The 15,565-nt window shown below is 35.6% G+C and overlaps 2 protein-coding genes and 1 long non-coding RNA gene across 5 annotated transcripts in view; 2 read left to right on the top strand and 1 right to left on the bottom strand.

Moving 5' to 3' along the window:
- The first annotated feature begins 314 nt into the window (after window positions 1–314).
- Window positions 315–15,565, top strand: part of LOC126705808 (methyl jasmonate esterase 1-like) — a 64,709-nt gene continuing 49,458 nt past the window's right edge. The window contains exons 1-3 of one of the 3 annotated variants that reach the window (XM_050405023.1): window positions 1,041–1,853; window positions 2,561–2,692; window positions 2,801–3,292. In XM_050405023.1, the coding sequence (XP_050260980.1) occupies window positions 1,428–1,853; window positions 2,561–2,692; window positions 2,801–3,085 (843 nt within the window). In that variant the 5' untranslated portion in view covers window positions 1,041–1,427 and the 3' untranslated portion in view covers window positions 3,086–3,292. The other 2 variants (XM_050405025.1, XM_050405024.1) reach the window with 2 other exon arrangements.
- Window positions 4,713–7,335, top strand: LOC126705806 (methyl jasmonate esterase 1-like). The gene is made up of 3 exons (XM_050405020.1): window positions 4,713–5,324; window positions 6,602–6,733; window positions 6,847–7,335. Exons 1-3 carry the CDS (start codon window positions 4,839–4,841, stop codon window positions 7,141–7,143), a joined length of 915 nt encoding a protein of 304 aa, XP_050260977.1. The 5' UTR covers window positions 4,713–4,838; the 3' UTR covers window positions 7,144–7,335.
- On the bottom strand, window positions 6,754–9,620 carry LOC126705815 (uncharacterized). The gene is made up of 2 exons (XR_007648434.1): window positions 9,437–9,620; window positions 6,754–7,163 (listed from the first exon to the last, which is right to left on the bottom strand). It is a non-coding gene; the product is annotated as an uncharacterized LOC126705815 (long non-coding RNA).

Raw genomic sequence — 15,565 nt, 5'->3', positions numbered from 1 at the left:
CTAGATGGCTTGGTCTGTGTGTTCCAAGATCTCTCCCAAGGTGTCTTGGTGTGTTGAAATGCCTTAGGAAGCCTTCTATTTATAGGAGTTTAAGGGTGGGTGAGCGACACGTGGCGGAGTCTAATTGGTGACACATGTCATAGCCTAATTGGTCCGCCTATGTCATCGCTTACATGCGTTGGATTGCTTATGTCATCACCTACACGTGCTGGGCTGATTATGTCATCGCTTACACGTGCGAGGTTGCTTACGTCATCGCTTACATGTGCTGGACTGCCTACATCATCGCTTACACGCTCTGATATGTGATTGATTTTTGCATGTATTTTATGCCTCTATTTCAATGACACTTGGCAAATTTTTGTTGGTTTCTGAGTAGTAATAGCAAAACCTAGCAACAATACATAGTGCTTTGTAATTGGCTGTATTTTGTGGACTTGATAGTATGATGTGTTAGCTTGTGATAAGTTAGAAATTTTCCCTCTGTACAGGTGGATTGTTACATAGTGTAATTAGTTAGAAGTTAGTTAGTGAAATTCCTAATTCCTACACGTGCTGGACTGATTATGTCATCGCTTACACGTGCAAGGCTGCTTATGTCATTGCTTACACGTGCTGGACTACCTACATCATCGCTTACACGCACTGATGTGTGATTGATTTTTGCATGTATTTTATGCCTCTATTTCAATGACACTTGGCAAATTTCTGTTGGTTTTTGAGTAGTGATAACAAAACCTAGCAACAATAAGTGATGCTTTGTAATTGGCTGTATTTTGTGAACTTGGTAGTATGATGTGTTAGCTTGTGATAAGTCAGGAATTTTCCCTCTGTACAGGTGGATTGTTACACAGTGTAATTAGTTAGAAGTTAGTTAGGGAAATTCCTAATTTCCCACTTCTTTACTTACTCTGTTTTGTGTATATAAAGCAAGTAGATATTTATGTATTTTGTATCTTTCTCATAATCAATCAATCAGAATCTTTCAATCAGAGTTTTCTCTCCCTCCCCAAGTTTCTTTGAAGTTATGGTAGTTTCTAAAAACTCCTTTTCTTTACAGAATCTTTGATTTTTTTGAACCCTATTTCTCCTTAAAAAATGGATTAATTAATGTAATTGAGTTATAGACTCTCTTGGCATCTTCTAACTGTTCAATGTTTGATCGAATTCAAGTAGCCTCACTTGCATGCTATGACTTTCAAAATCTGTTCTCAAATATCAAAGTTCAAATTTGCATACATTTTTTATTGAGAAACGTGGGCCCATTAAAATATAGAATCGGTGATCATTGTCAGAACCTACCCGTTTATAAATCAATGATGATCTGTGTACTGGATAACTACACAAAGAAATTAAAGAATATTCAATGATCATTTGAACTTGTTAAAGCTGTTTGAGAAGTGTTGTTTTGTGACAAGAAGTATTTCATGCTAATTTCTTTCTTTATCACGCTTTCATCTCTTGGAATTGAGTCTACTAAGGAGGAGCCACCAAGAACTGGCAAGCACTTTGTGCTAATTCATGGAGCATGCCTTGGAGCTTGGTCTTGGTACAAGCTTGAGACACTGCTAAAATCTTCAGGGCACAATGTCACTGCACTAGACTTAGGCGCTTCTGGAATCAACCCACTGCAGGCAAATGATCTCCAATCAAGTTCTGACTATTTCAAGCCTTTGAGGGACTTCATGGAAGCTCTTCCTTTTCATGAAAGAGTAATCCTTGTTGGTCATAGCTTTGGTGGGTATGCAATTTCTCAAGCCATGGAATATTATCCAAGTAAGATTTCTGTAGCTGTTTTTGCCACTGCCCTCATGCCTGGGCCGACCCTCAACTATTCCACCCTCAAACAAATGGTACTCCTTGCAACTTTTTTTCAAATGATTTTTTTTTTTAACGATAAAGTTCAATATAATATAATTAGATCAAATAGAAGTAAGGGTAACCCTGTTACACTTGCAATTTCTCTCCAACAAAATTCATTACCCTTTAAAATACCATTGAGATTCATGCCCAAGTCGGAATATTAACCACAAGAGTTGAACTGTTGTGCAATGTCCAAGCCCTAATATGAGCTCTTGTTGAAGCTATAGCTGGGCCAAAAATATTTTAGGATGGCAAAAAATTGTTCTAGGCTCCTGGCTTTACTATAATCTCGACTTGCCCATCATAAAAAATAAAATAAAAATAAAATCTAAACCTACCCTTAAGAAAATATCTCATCATATAATTTTTATATATATTTCTATAAATTGGCTAATTATTAATATTTACTTGTCCGATTCTGAAAAAAAAAAAAAAAAAAAAAACTATTTACCTATACAAATTTCATGATTAGAAATTCATAGTTGTTAGTGATCAACTTTATTAAAATTTTTGAATACTCTATTGAATTTTCTTCTTAAAAAAATAAAAAAATAAAAAAAATAAAAAAAAATAAAAAAAAACCTCTATTAAATTGGTGATATCAGATATGTGATCCTTAGAAATAAGTTTTCACTTCACTCCTGTAACACCAACCCCACTCTTTGAGTTTTGACACTGATTTATCTTATTATTACAGTCAGTGAGCCAAGAAGTCCCTCAACTTGACAATCACTATACATATGACCAAGGCCCAAACAACCCTCCAACTACTAAAATCTTCGGGCCCTTGTCCTCGGCATCATATTTGTTCCCGCTTAGTCCAATTGAGGTAAGAAATGCATTTTCTTTTCCAAAACTTCTTTTTGAAACTAACATGTCAACCTTCTGATCATGTTAAAACAAGTGCTCTAACATTTTATATTGCAATTTGTTGTAGGATTTGACACTGGCTGCCTTGTTGTTGAGACCATTACGTTTGTTTAGTGATGAAGACCTGTCAAAGCAGCTAATGTTGTCTACTAAGAAGTATGGGTCAGTTAAAAAGGTTTTCATCATAGCTGAAAAAGATAAGGCGATAAAGAGAGATTTTCAATTGTGGATGATTGAGAGAAATCCACCCAATGATGTGGTGGAGATCAAAGGATCAGATCACATGGTCATGATGTCTAAGACAATAGAGCTTTGGTCTCATCTCCAAGGCATTGCTGAGAAATATTCTTAATCCACTTTCAATGCATGGGACATTGATTCACTAGCAATGTATTATAATCAGAGAGAGAGAGAGAGAATTATAATTTATAAGCCATAGCTTGTAGTAAATAAGCCAGTGGTATTATGGCACAAGGCTCTCTATGAAAATGATATTGTTTTAATTAATAATATAAATTTGTATTTCTAACCTTCTACAATATAAGAAAAATTGACTGAATCATGTTTCATCACAGAATTGCTTATTTGTGTGTACAAAGTAGTACTCTATTGAATTCTAAAGGTTATTGGTCACAATAGATAATACTACCTCCAACTAGCTTACTCTGATATCTTGAAATGATTAATTTGCAAGTTGTCAACATTTAGTTTTTGAAAATTACTTCGCATTCTAATATTTATAAACTCAACCCAGTGTATGCTCATATTTAGTAGGATTTTTCTCATTTGTCAGCTCTTCCAAGGGCTTAAACATGGTGGAGAGTGCTAGTAGGAAGAAAAATGGAATAGAGAACTATTCCCTCTCTGAGTTCACTCTCACCCTGTGCTCCACACTCTCATACTTCTCATTGCTCCAAACCTAAACAATTTCCATTCCCAAAGTAAAATTGGATAATAATAAAAGCCTTCAAACACATACAAGCTCCAATATAGGGATAGTATCAATTCTAATTGGACCAATAATTATTTCAACTTGTTACGAGAATCTATGTTACCACTGGCATCCAATTGAGAAGTGATGCCTGGTAATTTGGATGCTTGATAATCTAATTGTTCCTATGTTTGGTTTGATTAGGGATTTAATAAGATTCATAGGAATATGAAATTCTTATGTTTGGTTTATTCTTAAGAATCTTATAGTAATTATTTATTTTTCTCAAATTATCATTACATTTGTATATACAATATCACTTCATTTTTTTCCTCCAAAAAATAATGACAAAATATAAATTATAAATAATGGTAAATTCATTGAAATTGTAGTCTAATATTTTTGAATGACATATATAATACAAAAATAATTATTTAGCTAGATTCTTGTTCTTCACAACATCGTGTTTTATTAATAAAAATAATATATTTTCTTTTAGCATCAAACTCAATTCCAAATATGAAATATAAAAAGAAAAACTATATATAATCTTACAAACAAACATGACAATGAATATAGTAAAAATTATATATATATATATATATATATATAAAAGTGAAGGAGGGTGGTTTTAAACCTGAAAAATGTCATCAAAAGTTACAAAATGTTGTCATCTTCTACCCATTCAAAAAATAAACAAATTCCAGAAGCCGCACTTGCTTGCTATGACTTTCAAAATCTTTTCTAAAAGTCAAAGTTTTAAGTTGCATGATATTTTTATTTTATTGAGAAAATGTGAGCCTATTAAAATGGGTTTTTTTTTTTTTTTTTTTTTTCTTTTTTTTAATTTCTTTCTTTCTTTCTTTGCTAGAAGAGCCCATTAGAATAATCATTGTCAAAGCCTACCCTTTATACATTGATGATAATTTGTGTACTGGAGAACTGCACAAAGAAATCAAAAATATTTAATCATTTGTGCTTGTTAACATGTTTGACAAGTGATCAGCTTGGTGTCTGTGTGACAAGATTTTCAAAAAGCCTTATTAGAGAACTCAAAGTCAAATTCAAACAAAGGGAAAAAAAAAATTGTATGGTCAAATTGCATAGTTTATGTTGAGTCCTTAGGAAAGGTGCTCATCATCAAAACCTACCTCTTTATAACTACATAAAACCCATGACAATTTGTGCGTCCTTAGGAAGAACAAAACATAATATGGAGCTGAGCAAGAAGCATTTCATGTTAATTTCTTTTTTTATCATTCTTTCATCTCTTGGAATTGAAGCTACTAAGGAGCCACCAAGAATTGGCAATCACTTTGTGCTAATTCATGGTTCATGCCTTGGAGCTTGGTCCTGGTACAAGCTTGTGACACTATTAAAATCTTCTGGTCACAATGTCACTGCACTAGATTTAGCTGCTTCTGGGATCAATCCATTGCAGGCAAAAGATCTCCAATCAAGTTTTGACTATTTCAAGCCCTTGAGGGACTTCATGGAAGCTCTTCCTTCTCATGAAAGAGTAATCCTTGTTAGTCATAGCCTTGGTGGCATGGCAATTTCTCAAGCCATGGAATATTTTCCAAGTAAGATCTCTGTAGCTGTTTTTGTCACTGCCTTAATGCCTGGGCCAACCCTCAACATTTCCACCCTCAATCAAATGGTATTCACTGTCTTAATGCACCTTTTTTTTTTTTTTTTTTTTTTTTTTTCATTTTAATGGTAAAGTACAATATTAATTAGGTTTAGTAGATGTAACTAGTATGTAAGTGTTGGTTGTAACCTTTTTACCCTTGCAATTTGAATCTCTCTCCAGCAAAATTCATGAGCTTTTTCTTATACAAAAAAAAAAAAAAAAAAAAAAAAATTCATGAGCTTTTATACCATTGAGATTCAGGCCCAAGTTAACATTTTAATTATGACTTGAGATGCTGTGAAATGTTTAGGCCCAAAGATGAGCTCTATTAAAGCTAGTGCTGTCCCAAATGTTTAGGACGGTCAAAAAACTATTCTGGCTTCCTGGTTTTACCATCATCTCAACGTACCCATCATCTAAATAAATAAATAAAATCTACCTAAGAAAATAGGTCATATAATTATATATAGACCCAAACAAAGCTATACGATTTACTATACCATATTTATGTTTCATTATATTATTATTTACCTGTCCAAATTTCATAATAGAAAATTCATAGTTGTTAGTAATCAACTCTCTTGTATAAATAAATAAATAAAAATAGTAATCAACTCTTTTTTCTTCTTTTTTTGAGAATCAAGTGATCAGCTCTATTAAAACTTCCTTTTTTTTAGCTACCTACTCTTTGCAATTTTATTTAATCATAAATTTCATGATAGGAAATTTAGTGACCAACTCCTTTTCTTTTTTTTTTTTGGGAGAATTAAGTGATCAACTCTATTAAATTGCCTTTTGTTAGTGACTTACTCTTTGCATTTTGACACTGATTTGTCCAATAACAAATTTCATGATCGGAAATTCATAGTCGTTAGTGATCAACTCTTTTTTTTTTTTAGAATCAAGTGATCAACTCTATTAAATTGCCTTTTGCTAGTAACCTACTCTTTGCATTTTGACACTGATTAGTCTAATAATAAATTTCATGAAAAGAAATTCATAGTTGTTAGAGATCAACTCTCTCTTTTTTTAATAGAATCAAGTGATCAACTCTATTAAATTACTTTTAGTTAGCAACCTACTCTTTGCATTTTGACACTGATTTGTCTAATAATAAATTTTATGATAGGAGATTCATAGTTGTTAGAGATCAACTCCTTTTTCTTTTCAATTTTAATTTTAGAATCAAGTGATCAACTCTTTTTATTTATTTTTTTTAGAATCAAGTGATCAACTCCATTAAATTGCCTTATGTTAGTGACCTACTCTCTGTATCTTGACATTGAGATGTCTAATTATTACAGTCTTTCAGCCAACAAGGTCCTCTGCTTGACAGTCACTATATATATGACCAAGGCCCAAACAATCCTCCAACCACTTTCATCTTCGGGCCCTTGTACTTGGCATCAGATGTGTTCCAACTTAGCCCAATTGAGGTAAGAATTGCATTTTAAAAAAAAATAAAAATAGAGTGGAAAATACATTATATTAAATACAAAAGTTCTTGTTGAAACTAACATATCAACATTGTATGTTACAACTGTTGTAGGATTTGACACTGGCCACCTTGTTGTTGAGACCACTACGTTTGTTTAGTGATGAAGACCTATCAAAGCAGCTAATGTTGTCCTCTAAGAATTATGGGTCGGTTAAACGGGTTTACATCATATCCGAAAAAGATAAGGTGGCAAGGAGGGATCTTCAACTGTGGATGATTGAGAGAAATCCACCCAATGATGTGGTGGAGATCAAAGGATCTGATCACATGGTCATGATGTCTAAGCCAATAGAGCTTTGGGCTCATCTCCAAGGCATTGCTGAGAAATATTCTTATCCCATTTTCTAATGCATGGGACATTTCACTTTCTAGTTTCAACACAACATTGAAATCAAGAGAATACTAAGCTATAGATTGCAGCAAATAAGCCATTGGTGTTATGGCACAGGTGATAAAATATCAATAAGTATTTCAAGGGTATAAATTTTGTCATAACTTTTTCACTTATATTGAATTGAATATGGATTGAGATTGTGTTTAGTGCATCTTTACATTGGACACATTAGAATGAGGACACTTATCCTTATCCATTGAGTATAATTTGTAGTGGTAGTGCAGCTTCCTTTTGCAGGTGAATATTTTTTAATCAAAAAATAATATTACATTGTTATTGATATTACTCTAATAAAAATTTATCAAAAAAAGTGAAAAAAAAAATTGCTTCCCTAATCTCATATAAATATTGCTTAGATGGAAACTTAGGTTGAATTTGGTCAAATCTACCCTACTCTAATCTTCTTTTCTCCAACTCTGCTTCCCCTTTATTTCCTCTTAATCCAAACTGGTTGTTATAGAGACAACTCTTATTCTAGATAAGGATATCTATTTTCATATTTCTCAATAAAATATCTATCTTCCAATATTATGCTTACACAATATTTTTATTTTTCCAACTCATGCAAAAAAAGATTCATGCTCAGTTATTTTTTTGGTGTTTGTTGAATGAAAAAGATTGATTGGTGTATTATTTCCTGATAGAACTATCACTATAAAATAAAGTTAATTTTATGGCTGTGGCCACTGGGCCAGGGCACTGTATAATATGAATAAATCAAATAAGATAAAACTGATAATACTATTGAATGCAAACAAAGTTACAGGACATTTGTTGCATGTCAATTCTGACATGATCCTTGGAAGAGAGTACTTATCCATGGAAAGGGAATCTCTCATTGACGTTTTTGGAGCTTATGTATTATTTTTTAAGCCTATTTTAAATTTAGACGGATGCTAGCTAATTGCCAACTTGAATAATTGATATCACAGTGTTATCACTAAAATAATGCAATAATGATCTTCAAATTTATCACTTAATTGATCCCCACGGGTTAATTAAGGCTTAATACATTTTTATATAGCAAAGGAATATATGATATTTTAGTCATAAACCAACTTTAGTCCTTTATTGGCAATGTACCCTCCTTATTTGAACTTCATGTCTTTATGCTAATTATTTTTTATTTTATGAAAATTTGTGTGTTTCAATTAGCTTAATTGGTATACTTCATCAAATAAAGATATCAAATTCATGATTGAATTCCACTTAAAAAAATTCATTGGTGTCGGATGATCATTATTATGAAAAGGATGAAATGGATGGTATAAGTTTAAAGAATATATATAAATATATATATATATATATATATATTGTGAAAACCTTTTCATCAAAAAATATTTTATCAAGAAAACTTTGGCCATTGTTAATTAGCACGAAGCCAAAACAATGCAAAAGTAAAACGCACCATAAAAAGTTTGTATTCTTAATTCTATATTCTTAGCATGCACCACACATGCACCTACCTTTTATAGACATTTTCAATGGAAAATTACTCGGCAAGGGCCACTAAAAATATTATCAAGGTTAAATTATATATATTCTAAACTTTATAGTTTAAAGACAAAATTTAACTACAAAATTAGTTGTAACCTAAGATTACAACCTTATTCAATAAAATAAATATTATTACATGTTCTGAAAATCTAATCGTTGAATTGTATGTTCTTTATGCTCTTATTATACATGTCAAATTTTGTATAAATCAGATATTATTTACTATATCATCTATAAACTTATATCTTATGCATAATTTTAAACTAGAAAAACTTACAATTTAAACAATTTATTGATGATCTATTGATTTTTTATTTTTTAGAAATTTTGCAAGCATAAAGGATATAAGAAGAAGATGTAATCCAATGGTAGATTTGTCAAAATTCATTTCTAATAAAAAGATATTGAGTACACATGTCAAATTTTGTATCAATTGGATATTATTTACTATATCATCCATAAGCTTGTATCTTATGCATAATTTTAAACTACAAAAACTTGCAATTTAAACAATTTATTGATGACATAATTATTGAAAAAAAGTAACAAATTAAACCCTATAGTTTGAAACGTAACAAATTAAATCCAAAATTTTCAAAAGTTCAGGCAATCAACAATCTCTAAAATCTAGCAAACCCATATACAAATTTCAGCTTCTAACAATCATACTAGAGAATGTAGAAGTGAAACTAAAACAAACCATACCACCATTAAAATACCCATGATAAGATGAGGTTTTTATTTACTTACCTGCAAACTTTGAAGCTGAAATCTTAGGGCTAATCTTTTCATTTCTTCCTTAGAGTGAAATATATGGTTTCAAAGAGAGAGGGAGGGTTGTTGGTGAGAGAGTGAGAGAGAGGTGCTGCCGATAAGAACAACAAAAGAAGAAAGAAGAATAGAGAAAGAAGAATATGAGATGAACCTTCTGGTGCAACCAAGAAAAGATAAGGGGGATTGACTTGGGTGGGGCACGTGTATGCTAAGGAGAATAGTGAGTTGATGACTCACCTCACAACCTTTTAAAATTTACTTTCCACCCCCCTTATAAGCTTATATTCTATAAAGACCCAAACTATAAAATAATTTGGCATATAAACCCTTACCTTAAACACTTAATTAAACACCAACTATTTTTTTTTTTTTTTGGGTTAAAAAGATATGCATTAACAGAACTAAAAAACCTCTAAACCAGAGGCTACATCACGGAAATAACAAGTACTAGTAGAGTCCAAATTTAAAAGAAAAGCTACATCAGATGGAGGATCAATGAAAATGGTAAAATCCTGCTTCAGAGTAACTCCCCTACGTGCTAACGCATCAGCACATTTGTTCACCTCTCTGCAGTGTTGAATACGGACCATAGGGATCTCCTTCAGCCCTTCTCTGCAGTCAGCAACCAAAACACTAATACCATTCGGGTTTTCCACATCTTTCTTCAAGAGTTCAACAACCAATTTTGCATCAAGTTCAATCACAAGCACTAGAACTTTAAGAGAGATACAAAGCCGAATGCCATCTCTTAATGCCTACAGCTCCGTTGCAACGCTGGTGGCATAGCCAATAGCTCTTGCGTATCCTTTCACCTACTCCCCAATTTCATTGCGAATTAGCCCACCTCTTCCAGCCAGCCCGAGGTTTCCCATAAATGAACCATCCGAGTTTAGCTTCAACCAATTGATTGGAGGGGGCAGCCATTAGACTTGAATTCCTGAATTCTTGTTCTAGATTTCCTGAGTTTCTCGGTAATTCCTAGATATGCCATCTCAGCAGCCTTAGCTAGTGTCTCGGCCTTCAAGTCTTTTGGAGTGGAAGACTTTCCAAAAACTATGTTGTTCCTGTTTAACCAAAGCACCCAGACCGCAATGGGGAAGATAATAGCCTAGTCTAATTCAGAAACATCACACTACCTCATCGACTTGCAATTGATTTTTAGCCACACCATCAATTAAGTACCAAAAAAGGAACCAGCAGAGCATGGAGGAGAGAAAGAATTCCAGAAAACTTAGGCCTTAGGAAAATCTCTAAGAGCATGAATAATTGTTTCAGGGGCTGCATTACATACAGGACACAGAGGAGAAATGTTCATACCTCTTTTGGCAAGAATCGCACGAACTGGTATGCTTTGATGACTGCATTGCCAAAGGAAAAACTTTATTTTAGGAATGGCTGCAACTTTCCAAACCCAATCCTCGTTGAAAGGCCAATTCATAGACTTAGGATCAATGGCATTTGCTATGCAATAAGCATCTCTGAGCTTGAATTCTCCACTGGGAGATGGACCCCATGACAGTCTGTCCTCTCTTTAACTGGATTAAGGCATAGGGGTGGCTTTCATTTCTAATAAAACCGATTTGGGAAGAACAAAAGACAGCCCCTCCCAGTTCCAACCAAAGAAACCTGCCACATCTTCCAGTTTGATATCCTCTTCACCTCTGTTTAGCAGACCGAAAATGCAACTTCTGAGAGTACCCATGTCTAACCATTTATCCAACCAAAGATAAAGGCCGTTATTACTTCTAGCAACCCATTTGCTAATAGTAGCTTCACCCAACTTAATGCCAGTCCAAGTGGGTGAGCAAGAGGTAATATTAAGCAAGTTTGGAGGACTTCTTCTTTGTCCTCAGTACTTGTGAGAGAGAACTTGAACCCATAACGCTGCTTTTTCAGTTTTAAACCTCCAATTTAGCTTAGCTAGTAGGGCAGTATTCTTCAGCTTCGCTGCTTGAATGCCTAGGCCTCCTTCCTCCTTATCTCTCGTTACTTTGCTCCAACCAATGAGATGAAGTTTCTTCTTACTATCCGATGAACCCTATAAAAAATTCCTATTCAGCCTGTCAATGCCTTTAAGAATTTTGGGGGGAAGGGCCACACACTGCATAGCATAGTTGGGAATGGTAAAGATCACCAATTGGGTCAGCACGGTTCTTCTCACAAAAGATAGTAAGTTTGCCTTCCAACCTGCTAACTTGCTTTGGATTCAATCAATAATGAACCCAAAATCTTGCGGTGTACCCTTATGTTTTATGGGAAAACCCAAATACTTCCCAAGGGCAGGGGTGGACCTAAAACCCAACACTTCACTAAGCTCATCTCTAGAATTCTACTCCACATTAGGGGAAAAATAAACCCGAGACTTTACTTCACTGATTCTTTGCCCCAAAAGAGAACAAAAGGTATCCAACACATCCCTAATTGCAATGCAATTTTTCCGGTCTGCCCTTGAAAATAACATTAGGTCATCTGCGAAAAATAAGTGCGAAAAGGCCGGCCCACTTTGCAAAGATTTAACGGGATTCCAAAGCTTCTCTTTGCATTTATCTTTAATTAGAGCCCCCAACACCTCCATACAAAGGATAAAAAGGTAAGGTGATAGAGGATCACCTTGTCGGATTCCTCGGGAGGGTTGGAAAGCCTCTAAAGCACCCCCATTAAATAAATTAGAGATATCCGAGGAGGAAATGCAGCTCATAATTAGAGAAATCAAATTATTAGGGATTCTGAAGAGTTTAAGGGTGTCTCTAATAAAACTCCACTCCAGACGATCATATGCCTTTTCCAAATCCAACTTGATTGCCATCACCCCTCCCTTTCCTTTCTTCCTAGCCATTGTATGGATAATTTCTTGAACAATTATCACATTGTCCATACCTTTCCTTCCTGGAACAAAGGCTAACTGAAAAGGCGAGACAAGTTTCAGCAAAAAAGGCAGGATTCGAGCAACAATTATCTTCGTCACCATCTTATACACAGTGTTACACAAGCTTATAGGCCGGTAATTGCTCAAAGATTCTGGGCTCTTACACTTGGGAATTAGTGTGATGAGCGTTTTATTTAAATACTCTGGAATAGCCCAGGAGCTGAAAATTGACTTCACCTCATTTTTAACAGAGTTCCCCACAATAAGCCAGAAGCGTTGAAAAAACCCTGTATGAAGGCCATCCAGACCAGGGGCTTTGTAAGGTTTCAAACCCCATAACCCAGCTGAGATCTCCTCATCAGTCACCATAATATCAATTAAGGTAGCTTCTTCCTCATTAAGATAGGAGTACCAAAATGGGGTGTTCCAATCTGCTAGAGAGACAGAGCAGTGATCTAATTTAAAAAGCTCCATGAAGCCCTTTCTAATGTAATCTGCAATCTCTTTATCTCTGCTCAACCAATTTCCTACTCTATCTTTCATGCACAAAATGCAATTCCTCCTTCTGTGAACTAGGGCTGAGGTGTGGAAAAAGGCAGTATTTTGATCACCCTCTACAAGCCAAAGGATTCAGGCCTTCATTGCCCAAAATTCCTCCTCCAACCTAACCACTTCAGCATATTCTAATCTCAAATTTCTGTCCAGCTCCACCAAAAAATCATTTGGCCGAAATGATAAGCTCTCCTGAATTCCCTTAAGTCTAGCCGATAGTCTCCTCCTCCTGTGGAAAAGATTCCCAAAAATTGTCCTATTCCATATATTTGCCTTGTTAGAAAAATTGGACAGCACTTGATTAAGAGAGGGAGAATTGGACCAAGCATCTCTCACAACCCCCGGAAAGGATGGGTGTGAAAGCCACATGGGTTGGAATCGAAAAGGCTTAGGGGGGTGGAAGTTCCGATTGTTGTCTAGGCATAGCTTAATTGGGCAGTGGTCTGAGTGGGTTTTTTCTAAGTGAAAAACTACTGCTTTGAGGTAGAGACCGTTACATTTGGCATTGACAAAGACCCTATCGATTCGCTCTTGAACTAAGTGTGCAAGTGGCCTATGATTGGACCAAGTGTATCTAGGACCAGAGAAGCCTATGTCAATCATTTTGCAAGTGTCTAGACACTCCTGGAAAAGCAGATCTTTGCCTAAACTGATTGGTCTCCCTCCAGACTTATCCTCCCCTATCAGGACTTCATTAAAATCTCCTGCAATTACCCATGGCATGGAATGGAATCCAGCTACTGATTTAAGGTTGTCCCATAAAAGGCGTCTCTCAGTAAATCTTGGGCTACCATACACAGCAGAGAGCAACCAGGAAGGTTTACTTGTGGATGAAATTATGGCGTGAATCTTTTGTTCAGTCAAAGATAATTCAATCATAACCACTTGATTAGAATCCCAGAGGACCCATAAACCACCAGAAAAACCAATTGAATTTGCAAAAATTACCCCATCCAGCGGGAGCCTGTCAGCAATCATTTTAGCTCTGTCACCACTAACTTTGGTTTCAATGACAATCATGATAGCAGGGGAATGAACATGGACCAAATCACTAACATTAGTACAAAAAGTGGGGCTCAAAGCACCCTGACAATTCCGTATCAACATATTCATTATTAAAGGCAAAAATGGAAGCAACAAAATTAAATGGAAGGTTGGAGAGTATCACATCCCTGTTCAATTTGCATATCTGCCACTGTGGGATTCCTATCTCCCATCTGATGATCAACTTCATCTCCATACTCTGCTCTTTTTGTTTGAAGGTTAGGATCAATCCTTTTTAGCTCCACGCCAACTATTCTCTGAGCATCCTTCTCCAAACAACTACTTGAATAAATTCCTTCAGATAATGGGCAACAAGAGATTTCTGTAAGAAGTTTTCTATCAGTCGCTTGAAGGTGGTGAGCTTGCTTCATTTCTTCAATACATTCCATCTCCGATGTAGTTTGAAAGCCCACCTTCGATTCTTCAAGCTTCTTCCCTTCCATTCGGCCTTCAGCACCGGATTGGGTTGCAATATCACTCAGTGTTGGGATAGGTTCCACAGAGCATCCAGCTTGAAAACCTTTGAAATCCATTGCTAAGCTTGAAAATCCTGACATTTCTAAGCCGATTTGGAGAGGGGGGCTTGACCCAAAATGCTTTGCGTTAACAATTTTCCACTCGGTAATATTTTTCTGGCTATGGTTGGTTTGCTGTCTGCGATTAGGAATCTTTCCCTTCTGAGCTTTAAGCTTGGCTGTGGACTTGTCAATACTTGGGATGCACTTAGTGAGATCTGCACTCATCCCATTATCTCCTGTCAATTCACTAGAGGTGTGCTTTTCCTTGTTTGGCCTCAGACCTAGTGAGACAGGTCCTATTGGTGGGCTCGAAGCATGGCTGGGCTGACTTGGGCTTTGTGACGGATTGCCTATTTGAGTTAAAGGCTTTTTCTCTTTATTAGGATTAATTTTAGGCTTCCTTTTTGGTGTAACAAAGACCCAGGGCCCAAAGTCTCCCTTGTCAGCTTCTACATGATCCTTTCTCGCCTTTGGACTGCTCGCTGCCTTTGTTTCAACATTCATCATCACCTCCGGCTCCAGCTTTCTCGCGCTGTAAGGACAACCTTCAGTTCGGTGACCACACGGCCACAAACAAAGCAAAGTACATTAATGCCTTCATATTGCACTGGTTGGCGGATTCCTCTTATCTTAACAAGCTTGATGATGGGCTTATCAAAATTCACTTGGACACAGAGTTTGGCAAAGCGAACTCTCGCTTCTGTAGCAGTTTGGGTGTCAATCCTAAGCACCGGACCTATGGCCAATCCAATATCCCTCAATACTGACAGCTCATAGTATTCTATGGGTAAACCCGGGAGTCTAATCCACACCGCGACAGCCGAGAGGTTGGCTGTTGCTGCCATGAAGTTTGGTTCCCAGCATCTGATGGAGACGTAGTGGCCTCCGACAAACCACGGACCGTCTTTGAGAACTCTCGCTCAGTCTTCCATGGTGGAAAATCTTATGAGAAAAAAATCATTGCTAAGGTCGATACAATCCATTTTACCTGCTGGTTTCTACAGGACCGGCCTAACAAAATTTGGGGCCTAAGGCAAAAATTTGATATGGGGCATTTTTATATGTAAACATTAATTAAATAAAATTATATAATACTAATTAAATTAAGACTAATTTGATGTAAAT

Source organism: Quercus robur, chromosome 11, assembly GCF_932294415.1.
Source record: "Quercus robur chromosome 11, dhQueRobu3.1, whole genome shotgun sequence".
NCBI classification, from domain to species: Eukaryota; Viridiplantae; Streptophyta; class Magnoliopsida; order Fagales; family Fagaceae; genus Quercus; species Quercus robur.
The sequence above is the reverse complement of the archived record's forward strand: the minus strand, read 5'-3'. Positions and strand labels throughout refer to the sequence as shown.